At 36.0% G+C, this 17349-nt stretch overlaps 1 protein-coding gene across 1 annotated transcript; it reads right to left on the bottom strand.

Annotated features, from left to right (window-relative positions):
- Positions 1–1716: 1716 nt before the first annotated feature.
- LOC127121784 (lamin-like protein) lies at positions 1717–3966 on the bottom strand. The gene is made up of 2 exons (XM_051052223.1): positions 3663–3966; positions 1717–2332 (listed from the first exon to the last, which is right to left on the bottom strand). The coding sequence occupies exons 1-2, from the start codon at positions 3862–3864 to the stop codon at positions 1998–2000; spliced, it is 537 nt and encodes a 178-aa protein (XP_050908180.1). The 5' UTR covers positions 3865–3966; the 3' UTR covers positions 1717–1997.
- Positions 3967–17349: the final 13383 nt, after the last annotated feature.

Raw genomic sequence — 17349 nt, 5'->3', positions numbered from 1 at the left:
AGGCTTGAGCCTAGCCTTTTTGAAAGTTTGATTGACCTACTAGCCTATTTATAGCCTATTTCATCTGAACATTCGCAAATAAACAATTCAACTAATTTTAAATAGACTAACACATTAAAAGATCAATTAGCCTAAATATTTGTTTTCATTGACTCATTCGAGTTTACCTATTAACATAAGTTTTATGATACTATTTGTTTGAGAGAACTTATTGAAACAACTATTGACAACAACTTATAACATTGTTTATATGATTTTTTCAACTTATTTTCATAAGTTCTTCAAGATAACTAAATTTTACTTTCGTATTTTGATTCAAGTTATAAAATACAATATAATAATAAAGGCATCCATGTTTATTTAAATAGGTCACCGTAATAGGTTTAAAATGTTTTTTATGGCTTGTGACCTAGCCTTTTTAGCTAGAGTACAACCTATATATAGATTTCTAGTATGTGTATGTAATATATGATGATAATATGCATGCATGAGATACATAACTAATTTAAGTCACTGCATGCAAGATTAAATTTTGACTACAACATACACCTCTTCGACTACTGCATGCTAGATCAGATTTTGACTATAACATGCTACAATTCAGTCGAACCAAGAGTATACTCTATCAAGACTAGAATTTGATCCAAAATACCACTGAAAGTACAAAACTATGTCATTCTATATTCAGAAAAATATTAAACGCCTAATAAATGTTTGGTTATAATTTTTTATTGACTATATATTTTGATTAAATATAAAATAAAGCAAAGATAATTGTTTAACAATTTTAAGGTCACTTAAATGAATCATTTTAAAGAACTAAATCCAATAACAACAACAATTAAATCTTACCTCACTAATTGGGATGTGTAAATTATCAAATTTCATCATAATATTTTATTTAATACCATGTTTTATTCAATTGGATTATTTAGAAGGCTCCCTTAATAGTTTCTCATATATATTTTTTAAAATTTTCCTTAACTTCTAGTTGTTCAATTACTTTCTATCTCATCTAATTTTCTAGAGATCTTCTATCTATATATACCATAATGCATAAATATCATTTTTATCATTTTTTTATATTATAAGTGTTACCCTAACATCAATCTAATATTGTCATTTATATTCTTATTTCATCTAATCTTATCACACTTACGCAACATCATCATCTATATTACACTTAATCTTAATTTATATTTATTTTAATTCTTAATCATTCAACATTTCATCCTATACACCATCACATGTCTAATTCAACATTTCGTCCCATACTCCATCACATGTCTACTTTATTCTTGTTTAATTCTTACCCATTTCTTAACCATCCAATATTTCATCTTATACAACATCACATGTTTTATCATTATCCGATAAAATTTTCTCAATATTAATTTATAAAGCTATTTTTTATCAAGTAAATGTTTGATAAAGAAACTTTAGAAATTGGAAGTAGTAAATGTTTGATCAAGTAACTAAAAAATACACCCAATATGAATTTATAAAGCTATTTTTATTGTTTTGACAAAAAGCTTTTCTATAACAATTTTTTTGTTGTTGGCATGATTCAAATCAACCAACTTAGACAGAAATGATTTGAATCCTTCACAAAAGTTATTTCAAATCCATAGTTAACCCCATTGGTGCAACATCTCTTAACATTATTCTATACACACTATTTCACAGGACCTACTAGTCCAAAAGCATACAACAAAATTTCCACAATTTCCGCATTTAATTTCTCCAATAAATTAAATCAAACAAGTTTGTAACATATTTCTCCTCATAACACAACAAACAGAAACACACTAACCAAACACCAAACACTACCTAACATACTACAAACATCATTCACCCTTCAACCTCATTTAAGGTCAACAACTATTCCAACCAACAATGACCCTTTTAAAACCTTAAAAAACAAAAAAGCTCAACACAACATAATCATCATCAACAAGTAACACCAATTGGTATTTGTTTAAGGAATCATCTAAAAGTTACCATAAATAAATGAATGAATCCCAAGCTGCTCCAATAGCAAAAACAATAGGCATGAGAAGGATGTTATGGCCTTTAAGAGATGGTGCAAAAGATTTTATAGGTAAAGCTTTTGGTGGTGGAGGTAGATTTTCAACATGAACAGCTATTTTCATTCCACCAAAACAAAATCCTTTGCCACTTATGAAATAGTAATGTCGAGTCACATTCAATGGAACGACATCTCTTCCTGCTCCAGTTGTCCAGTTGTGAAGTGGATGATCTGAGTTGCATGTTTCATAATCTGTTTTGTTTACTTCTAGTACATTCATTTGGTTCCTATCATACACAAAAACTAGAAAGAAAAAAAAAACATAAATTAAGGTTAGTTGTTGGCAATGTCCAAACTCCAAAAGTCACTAGTTGGCAAGACTATGAGTAATGAAAAATAACTTGAGAAGAAATGCTGAAAGTCAACATTTTGTAGATTGCTTTTTCATTTGCAAATTGAGCCATGAATTGAGGAGGGAATTTTATTATTTTACTTCATTTTTGTTGAAATTTGATGACAGGAACACTTAATAATTAGTTAATTAATTAATTAACTTTAGGTGAATTATTGTATTCATAAGCTTGAGAAGCCAATTCATTAACACAAAATCACAAGGGACACTTCAGATTAAAGTCGGGTCCGATTTTTGACATGTGTCAGTGTCTGTCAAAGACGACATCAACACATGTAACCCCATTTGATCACTTGTTAACTATGTGTCCGTCGTATCAATGATGTGTCTAGTGTCTGTCTCGGTACTATATAGACTCTAACAAACACAAATTAAGTAATTGAAAAATATACAAAGAAAAATTCAACAGCTAAGCAATAAAATATACAGATCATTAGTCAAAAGAAGCCAAAAATTATGGATCTGAGAGTGCATAACAAGATAACAGAAAATGATTATTAAAAAATCCAATTTTTTTTTACATTCCCTTTTGGAAGAAAAGATTACAAAATTTTGAAGTGAAATCTCAATGGCATTACCCTCAAATTTTCATTTTTTTTTTCCTTCTGTAAATCTTTACTTTTGAACAAAAACTACCCCAAAATTCTTCAAATTCAAGCACAATTACACACACAATACTAATAATTTCCTTCTTTTCTTTTTCTTTTGCAACAATTATATATATTTAACCACCATGGATTTGACACAAAACTCAAAAAATTAATGAAATAAACCCAAAAGATCTAAGATTAACCGATTCAATTTATTCAAACCCTTTTTACTTTGACTCCATAAAATAGCAAATTAAGTATAAAAAACATGAAAAAGCTATAAACTTTAAAGATTAATTAAAAAAAACACAATATATCTAAGATTAACCAATTCAAACCCTTTTTCCTATAAGTCGCAAAAATAGCAAATTAGGTATCAAAAACATGAAAAAGCTAACAACTTTCAAGATCAATCAAATAAGCCCAAAAGATCTAAGATTAACCAATTCAATTTACTCAAACCCTTTTACTTAATAGTCCATAAAATAGTAAATTAAGAATAAAAAACACAAAAAAGTTACCATCTTTAACTTACCCTAGGCTTGAACAAGTTCAGATCCAATCTAAGAAACTAAGCAAATGTAACTGTTTATGAAGACAAAGATTCAAACTTTAGAGAGAGAGAACTTACAAAGCCAATCACCATTGTAGAAATGCCTGTCCTTAGCCCAAGTAGTGTAGTTGAAATTTGTGTTCCAACCCTTGCTACCACCAACCAAAATCCTTGAAGCTGATGCCATTGGTAGCATTAGAAGAATAGCAAAACCTAGAAAGAGAAACACCATTGTTGGTGAAATTGATGAACTAAAGAGTCGCTTATTGATGCCTTCCATTGATGTTTCTGAAGATGCAAAATTCTATGATGTTGTTCAAACTCTGGAACACTCTGTTCTGTCTCTTGTTCTGTTATGATGTTCTGTTCTTTTGGCCTTTTTAAGGAGCCTTTTGTTTTCTTTTTTGTTTTTTTTAATAAATAATGATATTTATTTTATTTTATTTAAAAATGGATTGTTTTTATTTTATTTATTTGAATGTGGTTGTTTATTCCACCATTGATTGTTTATCTCGAGTCCCAAGAATGGGGTAATGCAATAGCCAAAAGTGGGAAAACCTTGAATCAAAAAATAAATATCAGTCTTTCTTATAAAGGAAATTTAGTTTTCAAATTTATTGGTATTCTATGGTTGGTTGATATTTATTCTAAATATATAAATATTTAATAAATTTAAAATTAACTTTTCTTATAATAAAGACATGAGAGAGATAGAGAGTCTTAAAGTATCAATGAATGATTATTGATGAAAATTATGTAATAATCTTTTTCTTAAAAATTGTTTATAAGTAAAGAAAACTCCTTACATTAATACAAATCTGGAAAAATACAAAAAAAATATTTTCGTTAAAAATTAAACTCCGAACAAACGGTTCGAATTCATCTAATCTAATTAACAAATATTAGTTGATATACTATGTAAACCTATAAAATTATGTAATATTGATTAGATAGAAAATAAAGAAAGATATTTGTTTAACAATGATAGAGTCACTTAATAATTATTTTAAAGAATTAAATACAATAATATTTAAGTCTTATATCATTAAATGAGAAATGAGATATGTTACATGATGAAATTTCAACATAATATTATATCTAATATTTAATTTCTATTCAATTTATTTATCTCGATATTTTTTTTATTTATTTTTTGAATTCGTGTTGAATTTCTGAATTGTAATAGTATCATATTTCTTGATTATGTGGGATTGGATAACACTAGTGTTTGGTGAGAAATGAGTGATTTGTACAAGATTGAAGATGAACGACACCGGTAATCTGAGTACTAAGCTTTAGTGTTCGATGGCAACAATTAGAATCAATGGATGATTCAGATGCGTGTGTTGTTTGGCGCTCAAGATGTTCCTGATCTCGTCAACGACAGTTACATTCTGGTTGCACTTTTAGAAAATGCGACGGATGCGCAGAGAAATGCTCAGCGTGATCTGAGGAAGAAGGATCATAAGACGTTATTCTACATCCAACCATGTATGGATGTGAACATGTTTGAGAAAATCGTTGATTCGACGACGGAGAAGGTTGCATGGGACACACTAGTACGGTGCTACGACGGTGATGCATCAATGAAGAAGGTAAATCTCTAGTCTCTACGTAACCAGTATGAGAATCTCAGCATGAAGAACAGTGGGAATGTATTTGACTACATCTCTAGAGTAATTCTGATCACAGTGAGATGAAGTCGTGTGTAGAAACTCTCTCTGAAGAAAGTATCATTAGGAAGGTACATAGATCTCTTACTCCTCAATTTGATTACTTTGTGGTAGCAATTGAACATTCTAAGGATCTTAGCACCATGAGAATTGAAGAGCTGCAAAGCATTCTAGAGGCATAAGAGTTGCGTCGGACTGAGAGAAACTCTGAAATGGAGGTAGAGCAGCAGACTCATAAAGAAGCTCTTGGTAAGAAATATCAGAAGCAGTCTTGGTCAGAAGCCAGGAAAAGATCTGATGGTGTTTAGAAGTCAGAAAAGAAGGCAGAAGAGTGCTTAGAATGAGAAGGAGAAGTATGATAAAAGAAAAGTTTAGTGTTATTGTTGTAAGAAGTTTGACCACTTCACTATTGATTGTTGGTCAAACAAGGAAAGGAAGTCAAAAGAAGCAAACGTGGCTGGAGGAGATTCTGATGATGAATATGTGTTATTGGTGGCTTATGAATCTGATGATGCGTATTTGGAAGACTGGTGGTATATGGACACTGGCTTCTCAAATCATCTTACTAGAAATAAGAAATGGATGGTTGACTTTAACTCTAGAAAGAGGACAAATATCAGATATGGTGATGATAAATACCTTAATGCTGAAGGTATGGAAAATGTCAGAGTAGTTCTGAATAATGATAAAGTAACTGTCATACCCCGATTTTGACCCTGAATTTTTTATTTTTATTTGGCACTTGGCCTGAAATTCATTTGCATACATTCATTCCCAAATCCATTTTGTTTACTGATAGACATTGGTCATTATCTAGCTTCAAGATTCATGTTTAAATTCATCAATTCATTCCCATTCAAATCATGTTCATATGAGACCGTTCAAGGCAGTTACATTTCCAAACCATAAACCATCCCCATTCCAATATGGCCTTGATGACAGCAATAAGAAGTATTGGTTCTCTCTTAGCTGGGAATAGCATACTTTCAGAAGATGAAAAGATTGTCATATTTTCTGATGCATTAAACCATGCATCAATAATTGATGGTATTCGTCTTGCGAGTCGGCAAAAAGGTGTAAGAGTATACATATATAGACATTGAGATATGTACCACCTCAATATGCTCCTATCCCATTGCGGTATGAAGAGGAAAATTGTGGTAACTGACAGCTTGTTTAGCATAGATGGAGACTTTGCACCAATGGTTGAATTTGCAAAACTTCGCAAGAAGTATGGCTTTTTACTAGTCATCGATGATGAAAGGAACGTTTGTTTGTGGCACATGGCGGTGGTATTGATGAGGAGTTCAACTGTAAGAATGATGCGGACATATGCATTGGTACCCTAAGTAAAGCCGCCGGCTGCCATGAAAGATTTTCATTTGCTTACGGGAATCCCTGGTACAAGTCACATTGGGAATCCCTGTTACAAGTCACATTATTTCCCTAATAGTTGGCAGTGAAGACAAAGCACTGCAAGCAAGCCGGCATTTACTACAAGCTGGCTTCCACGTGAATGTGATCAAACCACCTACTGTGCGCTTTGTTTCTCGGACGTTTCATGGAAGTATATGCTGGGATATTTTACAAAAAATCAGTGGAGTCCAGTTTATGATGTGGCTGCTATATTTACTTCAATCCAGTCATTGATGTGGCTGCTAGAATATCCCAACTGGAAAATAAACAGAAATTGAACCTAGAGCATATCAAAGAAAGTGTTGGGCGCAATTGGCATAATCACTTCTGCCAACCATTTGTTCCCACATTACAGCAAACAAGAAAACTCAGGAAATAGATATGCATATGTACATGGAAATGAAGAACTTAATTCATGTGTCACAAGTTTCAACACCAACGTTATATTTCTCTAACAATAAGGATACAAATTTGAGATATCCACCACCAGATCTATCTTTTGATTGCAACAACATTGCATCTGGTGGGGCAAATAAAACAAAAAGAGAGAAGAGCTAGAGTGCATCAAGCTACAACTCGATCAACCTTCGAAGGAGAAATTAAAAGGGAGAAATAAAAATTGTTGGTCTTTGTCAAGCTTTAGGTGCTTTTTCTTGATAAAAAGGTGGTCACCGGCGTTCATCAACCATCACGAGGACCTACTTTCGGAATCAAAGGGGGCGCCGCTGGCGGTGGTTATAACCAATTGATTCCCATGGATGAATTCAATCTTCACCTAACAGGAGATATCCATGCCGTAACTGCAGCACCCAATCTATCCATTCCAGAGTTGCAAATAATTGCAATTTGTTTGTTGCATCAGCCCGTCAGTTGGCAAAAGCCTTGGAAGTTCCATTGGTTAATGATTTGGGATACACAAAGAGATATGTGCGGTGCCTACAAATATCAAAAGTGGTAAATAGTATGAAAAATTGATAGATTATAGCAGAGAAACAGGAACAGAAACAAAGAGCAGACACGTTAAAATCCACAACCGTTGGTTGTTTTGGATGCTGTGTGAAACCCACACCAGTTATTGCTGTTGATGAGCCTGCCAAAGGACTAAAAATTCAGGGGCAGAGTATGAGAAAACCAACCACTTCGGATGGATTTTGGAGTTCAAGTCCTTGTGATTTGGATAACAGCACCATTCAATCTCAACGAAGTATATCTTCTGTCAGTACATTAAATCAAATTCTATATCAAAGCAATGGAACTTCTACTGCAGGCACCGACCCTGAATTTGTAAACCAAGGTCTCCTTCATTGGAATCAAAGCAGGCATCAGTGGTTTGGACGCAGCCTGTCTGAGAAGCAAAGCCAAGAAAAACAAGAATCCCGACTAAATCAGAAGTCCGTACCTCTATCTGAATTGGTTGAATTCCTAGTGGATGTTTGGGAGCGTGAAGGAATGTATGGTTGAGATTGAGAGGTCTTCCTCACTGCACCACAACGAGTTTTGGACATCTTTGTACAAACCTAAGAAGAAAAAGAAGAAAAGGACAAGTAAAGACAGATATCCAGAGCACTCATCATAAAACTTTAATCATCATGGCTCACTGCATTAAATTGTAAGCCCATTGTTGTAACTTTTCAAGCATACACAAAAGATCAGATCCTTAAGAATCCTAAAGAAAGGTTAAATGAACTTCCTTACAAAGAGACTCCAACATCGGTAAATAAGGAGATTCCGGAATATTCAAGTCACATGAATCACATTCTTCATTATGATGTCAAATGCTCAAATATCTTCTTGACTAAAGACCGTGACATACGTCTCAGAGATTTTGGACTTGCCAAAATGTTGACAGCAGATGATCTCGTTTCCTCGTTTGTGGGGACTCCTATGTGTGCTCTGAACTCCTTGCAGATATACCTTATGAATCCAACAACAACTGGTATGGAGTTAGCAACGCGCCAAGCCATTTTGTTTTGCTTTGAAGACTCGGAATCCACAACCTGCATAATAAAATCGGTTACATGGTAAGTTTCATGACAGCAACAACCTGTAACAACCTGTAAAGCACCAGATGCATACCAATGACTTTGCTTTCCCAACAATTCGTGTCGTATATCACCTGCAGCCATCAAGCAGTTCAATGTCAATTTCAGCGCGTGAATTCCAGACCCGGCAACCATAACTCGCATATAAAGTGTTAACCTACAACATAGCATCACATTTCATTCATCCTCAATTGCAATAACTCAAACACAACTTTCATCCAAAAGCCTTGAATAATGCAGTATCAGCACCGAACCTCAATACAAACAAGTTTAACGCATTGCATTGCAAAGACACAATTTCCATTCATTTGCTCGCGTTTTTACTGCAGTAAAAGAAACAAGTTAACTCAGTAGGCAGTAAAAATACCATCAGTAATCCAAAAAAGGGAATTGAGACAAGTTTAAGAGAAGAAAGTACAAAATTCGTATCAAACACCAAATAAGGCAGACGAACTGGAGCACCGAAAAGCATTTCCAAGAGCATACCCCTTTCGATTGCAGTAAGTCAGCTCAAAACCCTAATAAGCTGGGTATAAAAGAGGACCTAATCAGCAAGGAGAAAAGAGAGCGGCGACCACCACGAAACCCTAAATTTCAACACGAAATTTTTTTTGAGAGAGAGGCGAAAAAAAAGAGAGAAAGAACCCTAAATCAAAGAAAGAGACGAAGGAGATTCCAGACCTGTTTCACTCGCCTCCAAGACTCCCGATACGGTAGATTTCTCACCTTTGGTCGCTTCATACTCAGATTTGAGGATGGATGCACCGTTCCTTTTCACTGCACATTGTTTCATACCCCTGTGGATGTAGGTTTCAGATTCGTGATTAGGTTACAAAATTTGTTGGAAATGACTCGTTTTTGAAATAGCTAAGTTTGGTATAGAGAGGGAGAAGAGGATAGGGGTGCGATTTCGCTTCTTGAGGTTTCAGACTCATGAGCATTTTGTTTTCTGTTTTCTTTCTCCCATTAAAAGATAGGCTTTTAAGGTTCATTCATGAGGTTGTTTATTTGCCTTTCCCACTGCCCAATGTTCTACTCTTTTCGTTTTTCCCCAAAGGCTTTACTGACCTTCTGCCTTGGTTCCCCATATGTGACCGTTGGGTTTTCTCTAATCCCAAGTCCTCTCCTTTTTAGTTTGTTTATTTTTTAGTTCTTATTTATGAGTTCGGATTGCCGTTAACTTAACAATTGATAGCTTATGGTCCGGTGGAAGGAAGGTAATTTCATATTCCCTATAGTATTGGGTTCGATACCTACAGGGGGCATTTTTTTATTTTTATTTATTTTCTTTTGTCATTCTTTTTTTTTTATTTCTTTTTAATACTATTAGAAATAGTTTTGGACTGGACTTTTCATTTATTCATCCCCCACATCCTTATGAACTTGATTTTTATTTTATCTTTAGTAGTTAGTTAATTAATTATTTAATTGATTGGTTGATAAAATTTTAATTTTAATTATTATTATTATTAAGATATTTGTCTTTTTTTTATTCGATTTTAATTTCTTTAGTCGCTTGGTTAGATAATCTCTTTATCATATATGCAAATAATCGTATCACTAACATCATTAATCAATTTTGATTTTTTTAACCCATTCTCAATCCAAATCAATTCAAATAAATTTTTTAACTAAGAATGGAAGAAAAAGATTACCTGGATGGAATGTCCAGTCGTAATCCCGAATATTAGGTTCAAGCTGTAAGAGCTTGCACACCATAAATATTCGTCTTCTCTTTAACACTCTAATATTCAAATCATTTTTGTAAATAAGACGTGAAGAAAAAGGTTACCTGGATGGAATGTCCAGTCGTAATCCCGAATATTAGGCTCAAGCTGTAAGAGCTTGTAAGCCGTTAATATTCGTCTTCTCTTTAATATTCAAATCGTCTTCTTAATAAATTTGGAAGAAAAAGATTACCTGGAGGGAATATCCAGTTGTAATCCCGAATATTAGGCTCAAGCTGTAAGAGCTTGCAAGCCATAAATATTTGTCTTCCTTTTAATACTCTAATATCTAAACCATTTTCTTAATAAGGTTGGAAGAAAAAGATTACCTGGATGGAATGTCCAGTCGTAATCCCGAATATTAGGCTCATGCTGTAAGAGCTTGCAAGCCGTTAATATTCGTCTTCTCTTAACGTTCCAAATATTCAAATCTTTTCCTAAATAAAATGTGAAGAAAAAGGTTACCTGGATGGAATGTCCAGTCGTAATCCCGAATATTAGGCTCAAGCTGTAAGAGCTTGCAAGCTGTTAATATTCGTCTTCTCTTTAATACTCCAATATTCAAAATCATATTCTAAATAAAAGTTGGAAGAAAAAGATTACCTGGAGGGAATATCCAGTTGTAATCCCGAATATCAGGCTCAAGCTGTAAGAGCTTGCAAGCCATAAATATTCGTCTTCTCTCCAAAACATTCATAAATATTCGAATCATTTTCTTAGCAATATTGGAAAGAAACAGACTGCCTGGGTGGAATGTCCAGACGTAGTCTCGAGTACTAGACCCAAGCTGTAAGAGCTTGTAGGTCACAAGTACTCGTCTTTCAAACCTCAAAACACCTAATTCTTACTTAAACACTTTTTCAATAAAGGTGGAAATGGAACATGGTGTATACCATGCACTCCTGAGGTTAAGATTCGAGACGTATGCCTCGCCAATCTTAACTCTCGCCATCGTCTAAAATTGTCAATGTGGTTTCGTCAAACCTCTTTCTCAATCAAATCTAAGATACATAAATCTTATTTAACACTTTTTCAATAAAGGTGGAAATGGAACATGGTGTATACCATGCACTCCTGAGGTTAAGATTCGAGACGTATGCCTCGCCAATCTTAACTCTCGCCACCGTCTAAAATTGTCAATGCGGTTTCTTCAAACCCTTTCTCAATCAAATTCCAAAATACTTAATTCCTATCTTAACCTTTGTTAATAAAGATGGAAATGGAACATGGTGTATACCATGCACTCCTGAGGCTAGGATTCGATATGTATATCTCGCTCATCCAAGTCCTCGCCATCACTCAAAATACATCCAACCAATCAAACCTTTTTTTCGCCGCCGTGCGACCAATCAAAGAACCTTTTTCATAAATGGAAGATATATTGTCTTAAGTGATACAAAACAATGTTTCGGCCACGATTGTTGAGTAGAGATAAATGACGCTTTTTCGAATGTAGATTTATAAATCCATTCGATGTGTGGTACGCGTCCACTCCTCATCTGTTTTGGGTAAAACGATGTTTTTGTCAATTAATACAATATGACTTTCGCTAAAATCGACCAACAAACAAACATTTTTCTACCCAGAACTACGTAAGCCTTGATTTCTCTTTTGAGATACGTAGGAGCAGGATTTTTAAATCTTGTCAGGCCCACTAATAAAAAACTTAGGTTTAGTCCTTCGTTAAAAAAAAAATCCAAAAACATTTCTTCTCTCTTATATTCATTCTTTCCCACCTAATAATTTGAAAAGCCTAACATTTCAACTAACATTAATGCACACAACTGACCTAATGGTTCCCGTTGAGTACAACGGACGTGAGGGGTGCTAATACCTTCCCCTTGCGTAATCGACTCCCGAACCCTGATATTGGTTGCGATGACCATATCTTATCCTTTCTTTTGTCTTGGGTTTTATCGATATTTCCCCTTTCCTTTTTAGGAATAAATAAAGTTCGGTGGCGACTCTGTTCAGTCCATCATTGCGAGCGTGCTATCGCGTTTCGCTTTGAAGTCGTATCCCCATTTTTTCGAGGTGCGACAGATGGCGACTCTGCTGGGGACTAGGAACATCCCTAAGCGAGTCAAGCCTAGTTAGGACGTCTGTGTGCCTTTGTTTGTTTAATTGTGTGGCTTTTCCTTATTTATTGCTTTTGATTATCTTTATTATTATATTGATATATCTGTTGTATATTGGTTCTATTGTGATTGTTGGTACTTGGATGATTTGATTGCAAACCATGTGGGAAAGACTTTTTACCCGAGTCTTGAGTAAAAACATAAGATAGGACGAGGTTGAGTAGTGCGGGTCCGCGAGATGTATTTCTCGTTGGGTCGGTACGAGAACCTCACTTAGAGTAGATTCTTGAGAGGATGTTGTCGCTCGGCAAGTAAGTTGCCGTAAGCTTCGATATTTTCTTTAGGATCCATGACTCTGAGAACCATTTGTAGAACCTTAGTTCTTTGCCCAACTAGGAAAGATGGTTGCGTAGTGTGGGTCTGCGAGATGTATTTCTCGTTAGATCGATACGAGAACCTCACCTAGAGTAGATTCTTTAGATGGAGTTGATGCCCGGCAAGTAAGTTGCCGCAGGTAGCAAACAGTCTAATGGATCCATGACTCTAGGAACTTTTTCAAAAAAACCTTAGATCTTACCCGGTGAGAACCTATTCTTGGAAAACAATCTGATTCATCAGTACCTCAGACTTTTGAACCCGTGTATGAAAAAACAAATGTGCATGGCTTGCATTGCATTCATTCGCATTCCATTGCATTTGCATCTCATCATAACGCATGGCCTTCTCCAGACAAAATACCAAAAAAAACTCATCCATCTTTTGTCCGTGAAGCAAAGTGATTCTCAACACGCGTTTAGAACCAAGAACCATGTCGCAGAAGATGATGGACGAGCTAAGGAAAAGCCAAGAAGCACTGAAGGAGGAACTCAATCTTTTGAAGAGCCAAATGAGATGGGTCTTGGAGACCCTGCAAGTCTTGTTGGGAAAAGAGGGTCACCCAATATACACTGCTGCAACAAAGAGAGCTACTACCCCGCATCCATCTGGTGTCACCCCAAGTCAAGGGAAATTCTATGTGGCAACTCCTCATTTACCCATATATAGACCTCCCTCAAGACGTCATCATCAACAGTCTCTGGCTATTCCTCCTCAAAATCACCGAAGCCAGGTTCAAAACAAAAATCAGAATCAGAACAAGAGGAACAAGGATCACAATGACCCGATTCCGGTGCCGTATAGCAAGCTCTACCCGCAACTGATCCAAAATGCTGTGGTGACCCCTCGAGCTCTCACACCTGTGTCACCAGACCTGCCATGGTACAATCCAAATGCAACATGTGAATTCCATAAAGGGGCAGTGGGACATGACCTAGATTCTTGCTTAGCGCTGAAAGCCTTGGTACGAGAGCTGATTAACAAAAAGAGCTTAATCTTTGAAGAAGATCACCCGAAGGTCAAGTACGAATACCATACTGGAACAATGGGGCACTCCATCGAGGAATGCAAGAGTTTTAAGTTCAAGCTGCAAAGATTGATTGACATAAGGTCACCAACACTCAAGGAGGAAGGCTCAGGTGCATATACCTTGATCTCTGGGCCAGGTAATGAGAAAGGGAAAGGACCCTTGAAACCCCTCAAGGTTTTGTACCACAAGGAAGATGTCAGGGATGTGGCCAATGAGCTATCATTGTTTCCTGGTAAGAGCATTGAGATACCGTCTTGGATTTCCAATGTCACGACCCATACCAATGAAAGAAAAGGAGAAGTGAGTAGTGGATTCAAGAAGTTTGCATTCAACGATGAGATTGAAGGAAAAGAATTTGAAGATCATCATGCCAATGTCAAAAAGCTTGTTGATCCCAACCTTCAAGTTTGAAGAAGTCAATTCCCTAAAGTTGGCAATCATTTGGCTATTTCAGCATTTCTTTTGTAGTTTCTTTGCATGTTGGTTGTTAATTGCTTTTAAGCATTGTTGCTTTCTTTGAATTGGTAAGATTAATGAAAGGTTTATGCATCTTTTGAATTAATCCATTCGTATTCACTCGTTTTTCATTTATGTTAAAAAACAAAAACAAAATACTTCTCTCATTCACTTTTGTTTATCAAACTGTTGTGTTAACAAAGATTGGAGGGAGGATGATGAAAACAAAACACCTGAAATTGTTGTGGTATGCTTTTGAGTAAAACCTTGTCGATGATGTAAGGCATTGTTTCAAATCCCCAAACACTGGAGTGATAAGGAGTTAATCCCTAGACAACCACTTTGAGCCTAGAAGTTGGTGTTTATTTCGGATCTAAAACCCTTAATCTTAACCTGGGGCAGGGTAGTTGTGTTCAGATATTTTGATCATGTATTCGATCTTTCAAAAATCGTCCATATGAACACCCTCCAATTAGGTTCAACCGCGTGTTATCCTTCGCACACATGTTGAAGTGTTGAAGAAGTTAAGAAAAGTTAAAATTAGTGTTGGTTGATCCTTATCCACCAATAATGTGGCAGTCAATACCTTTAAAAAATAAAAAATAAAAGTCCGCTAAGTCAAACACCACAAAAATGACTTAGGCAAAAGTCAGGGCATCCCGATGGACCGAAAGCTTCAAAGAAGCGGTCCAGGCAAAATAAGGGACAAAGAAAAACAAAAAGAGGTCACCAAAACCCTCAACAAAACAAAAAAATAAGGGGACTGCCATTCCAAGAAAATTCGTCTTGAATCCCCATCACACCTTCGAACCCTCTTGGAAGTCGAATGCGTGTATCGAATTAACTGAACGTAGGAACTGGAGATCATCAAGAAGAAGGGGTGGGTAAAAAAATAAATTTTGAGCCTTATATCCTTTTGTTTCAAAAACCGTGAACCAGGCCACGTTACAACCCTTAAAAGACCTAATTGAGGCAGGGTTTATTTTGAAAGCGTACTACAACAAGGTTGTGTTAACCTGACTCCAAACGATTTTTGTTAATGGCACCAACTTGCGTACTGTGAATGACTTGATCAACGACTCGTTCACTGTATTTCACCCGTTCATATCAATAAATTTTGATTTCAAATTTTTGCATAAACACTGCATTAAAATTACCATTTTTGAATGAACAATCTTATTTGCGAGTCAACACTTAGCATCAAAGAAATTCCATTTACAGTTGAAGAACTTGATGGAGTGAAAGAAGTCTAGTCAGGGGCAAATCACTTTGAGCATCAGTTAATTCGAGCTAATCACTCTAAGGGTCCTCAAGGCAAGAGTAATCTGCTTCAAGAGTCGGACCGGGGCAAGCCACCTCAGAGCTCAGTAAGTCCAATCACTCCATGGTTCAGTTAGCCAAGAGTAATTTGCTTCAAGACTTAGACTGGAGTAAGCCACCTCAGAGCTCAATGAGTCCAACTATCCAAAAGACAGACAATCAAGAGTCTACCATTCCAGCATTTGGTTAGTCAAGTTCGGACCGCTGCAAGTTACAAACGCTTGGGGCATGCCATCTCGAGGTAGTCTCATGGCAGGTTGTTTCCAAACCCACTCTCAAGGTTAACATTGCCAAGGTCTCAACAAACTGGGGCAAGATGAGCCACAGAGGGGCAGAACTTCTTTCTTCGTGCTTTCAAACTGCTCAAACAAATTCTGCCATACGTCAACAACTATTGAGTTTAAGACGAGTGCCTGGAAATTATGCTAGCACGATTCGTTAATCTTCCAAAAGGATCCATTGGCTGAGCTGTGGCTATCAAACTGGATAGAATCCTCCTTTGACAACATCTATCATAAAATATTTGGTTGAGTTCTCGGTGTTGAGGAATCATGAGCTTCCATAAAAAGCCTTTACCAACTCCCAGTCCACTCAGGTGTCAGCATTCTCATAATCATGATCATTCATATATCATGCATAAAAGGAAATTCAAATCATGCATAGCCGAAATGTACTTCGTGCTCATTTTGCATTGACCCAGGTCTTGTTGTCGATCCTATATCCTTTGACCTCTAATTCCAATTTGTCTTTGGTATCCTTAAACCAATATCTGGTTTTCATGGTCATTTTCAAGTCCAATTGTTGTTGGCAAAATCCGTTAAAAGCTGGTTGTAGTCCATTGCTTACGGTCAAAGTCCAATTGTTTTTATTCCGGGGTCCGGTCATGCTTGAACCTACTCTGAAGATTTCTTTGTTCAATCCTATTCAGGTCTTATATGAACCTGTCATTGAACCTTTTTATTCCGGGGTCCGGTCATGCTTGAACCTACTCTGAAGATTCTTTGTTCAATCCTATTCAGGTCATGTACGAACCTGTCATTGAACCTTTTTATTCCGGGGTCCGGTCATGCTTGAACCTACTCTGAAGATTCTTTGTTCAATCCTATTCAGGTCTTATATGAACCTGTCATTGAACCTTTTTTTCCGGGGTCCGGTCATGCTTGAACCTACTCTGAAGATTTCTTTGTTCAATCCTATTCAGGTCTTATATGAACCTGTCATTGAACCTTTTTATTCCGGGGTACGGTCATGCTTGAACCTACTCTGAAGATTCTTTGTTCAATCCTATTCAGGTCTTATATGAACCTGTCATTGAACCTTTTTATTCCGGGGTCCGGTCATGCTTGAACTTACTCTGAAGATTCTTTGTTCAATCCTATTCAGGTCTTATACGAACCTGTCATTGAACCTTTTTATTCCGGGGTCCGGTCATGCTTGAACTTACTCTGAAGATTCTTTGTTCAATCCTATTCAGGTCTTATATGAACCTGTCATTGAACCTTTTTATTCCGGGGTCCGGTCATGCTTGAACTTACTCTGAAGATTCTTTGTTCAATCCTATTCAGGTCTTATACGAACCTGTCATTGAACCTTTTTATTCCGGGGTCCGGTCATGCTTGAACTTACTCTGAAGATTCTTTGTTCAATC

This window comes from Lathyrus oleraceus, chromosome 1 (genome assembly GCF_024323335.1).
Source record: "Lathyrus oleraceus cultivar Zhongwan6 chromosome 1, CAAS_Psat_ZW6_1.0, whole genome shotgun sequence".
NCBI lineage: Eukaryota > Viridiplantae > Streptophyta > Magnoliopsida > Fabales > Fabaceae > Lathyrus > Lathyrus oleraceus.
Note: the sequence above shows the minus strand (reverse complement) of the source record. Positions and strands in the feature narration are given on the sequence as shown.

What these genes read in the sequence shown, in the direction of transcription:
- LOC127121784 (XM_051052223.1), bottom strand. Translation starts at nt 3,864, where the DNA reads ATGGAAGGCATCAATAAGCGACTCTTTAGTTCATCAATTTCACCAACA. An exon ending in CTACAATGGTGATTGGCTTT is followed by an intron (nt 2,333 to 3,662) that starts GTAAGTTCTCTC and finishes TTTTCTTTCTAG; the next exon opens with TTTTTGTGTATGATAGGAAC.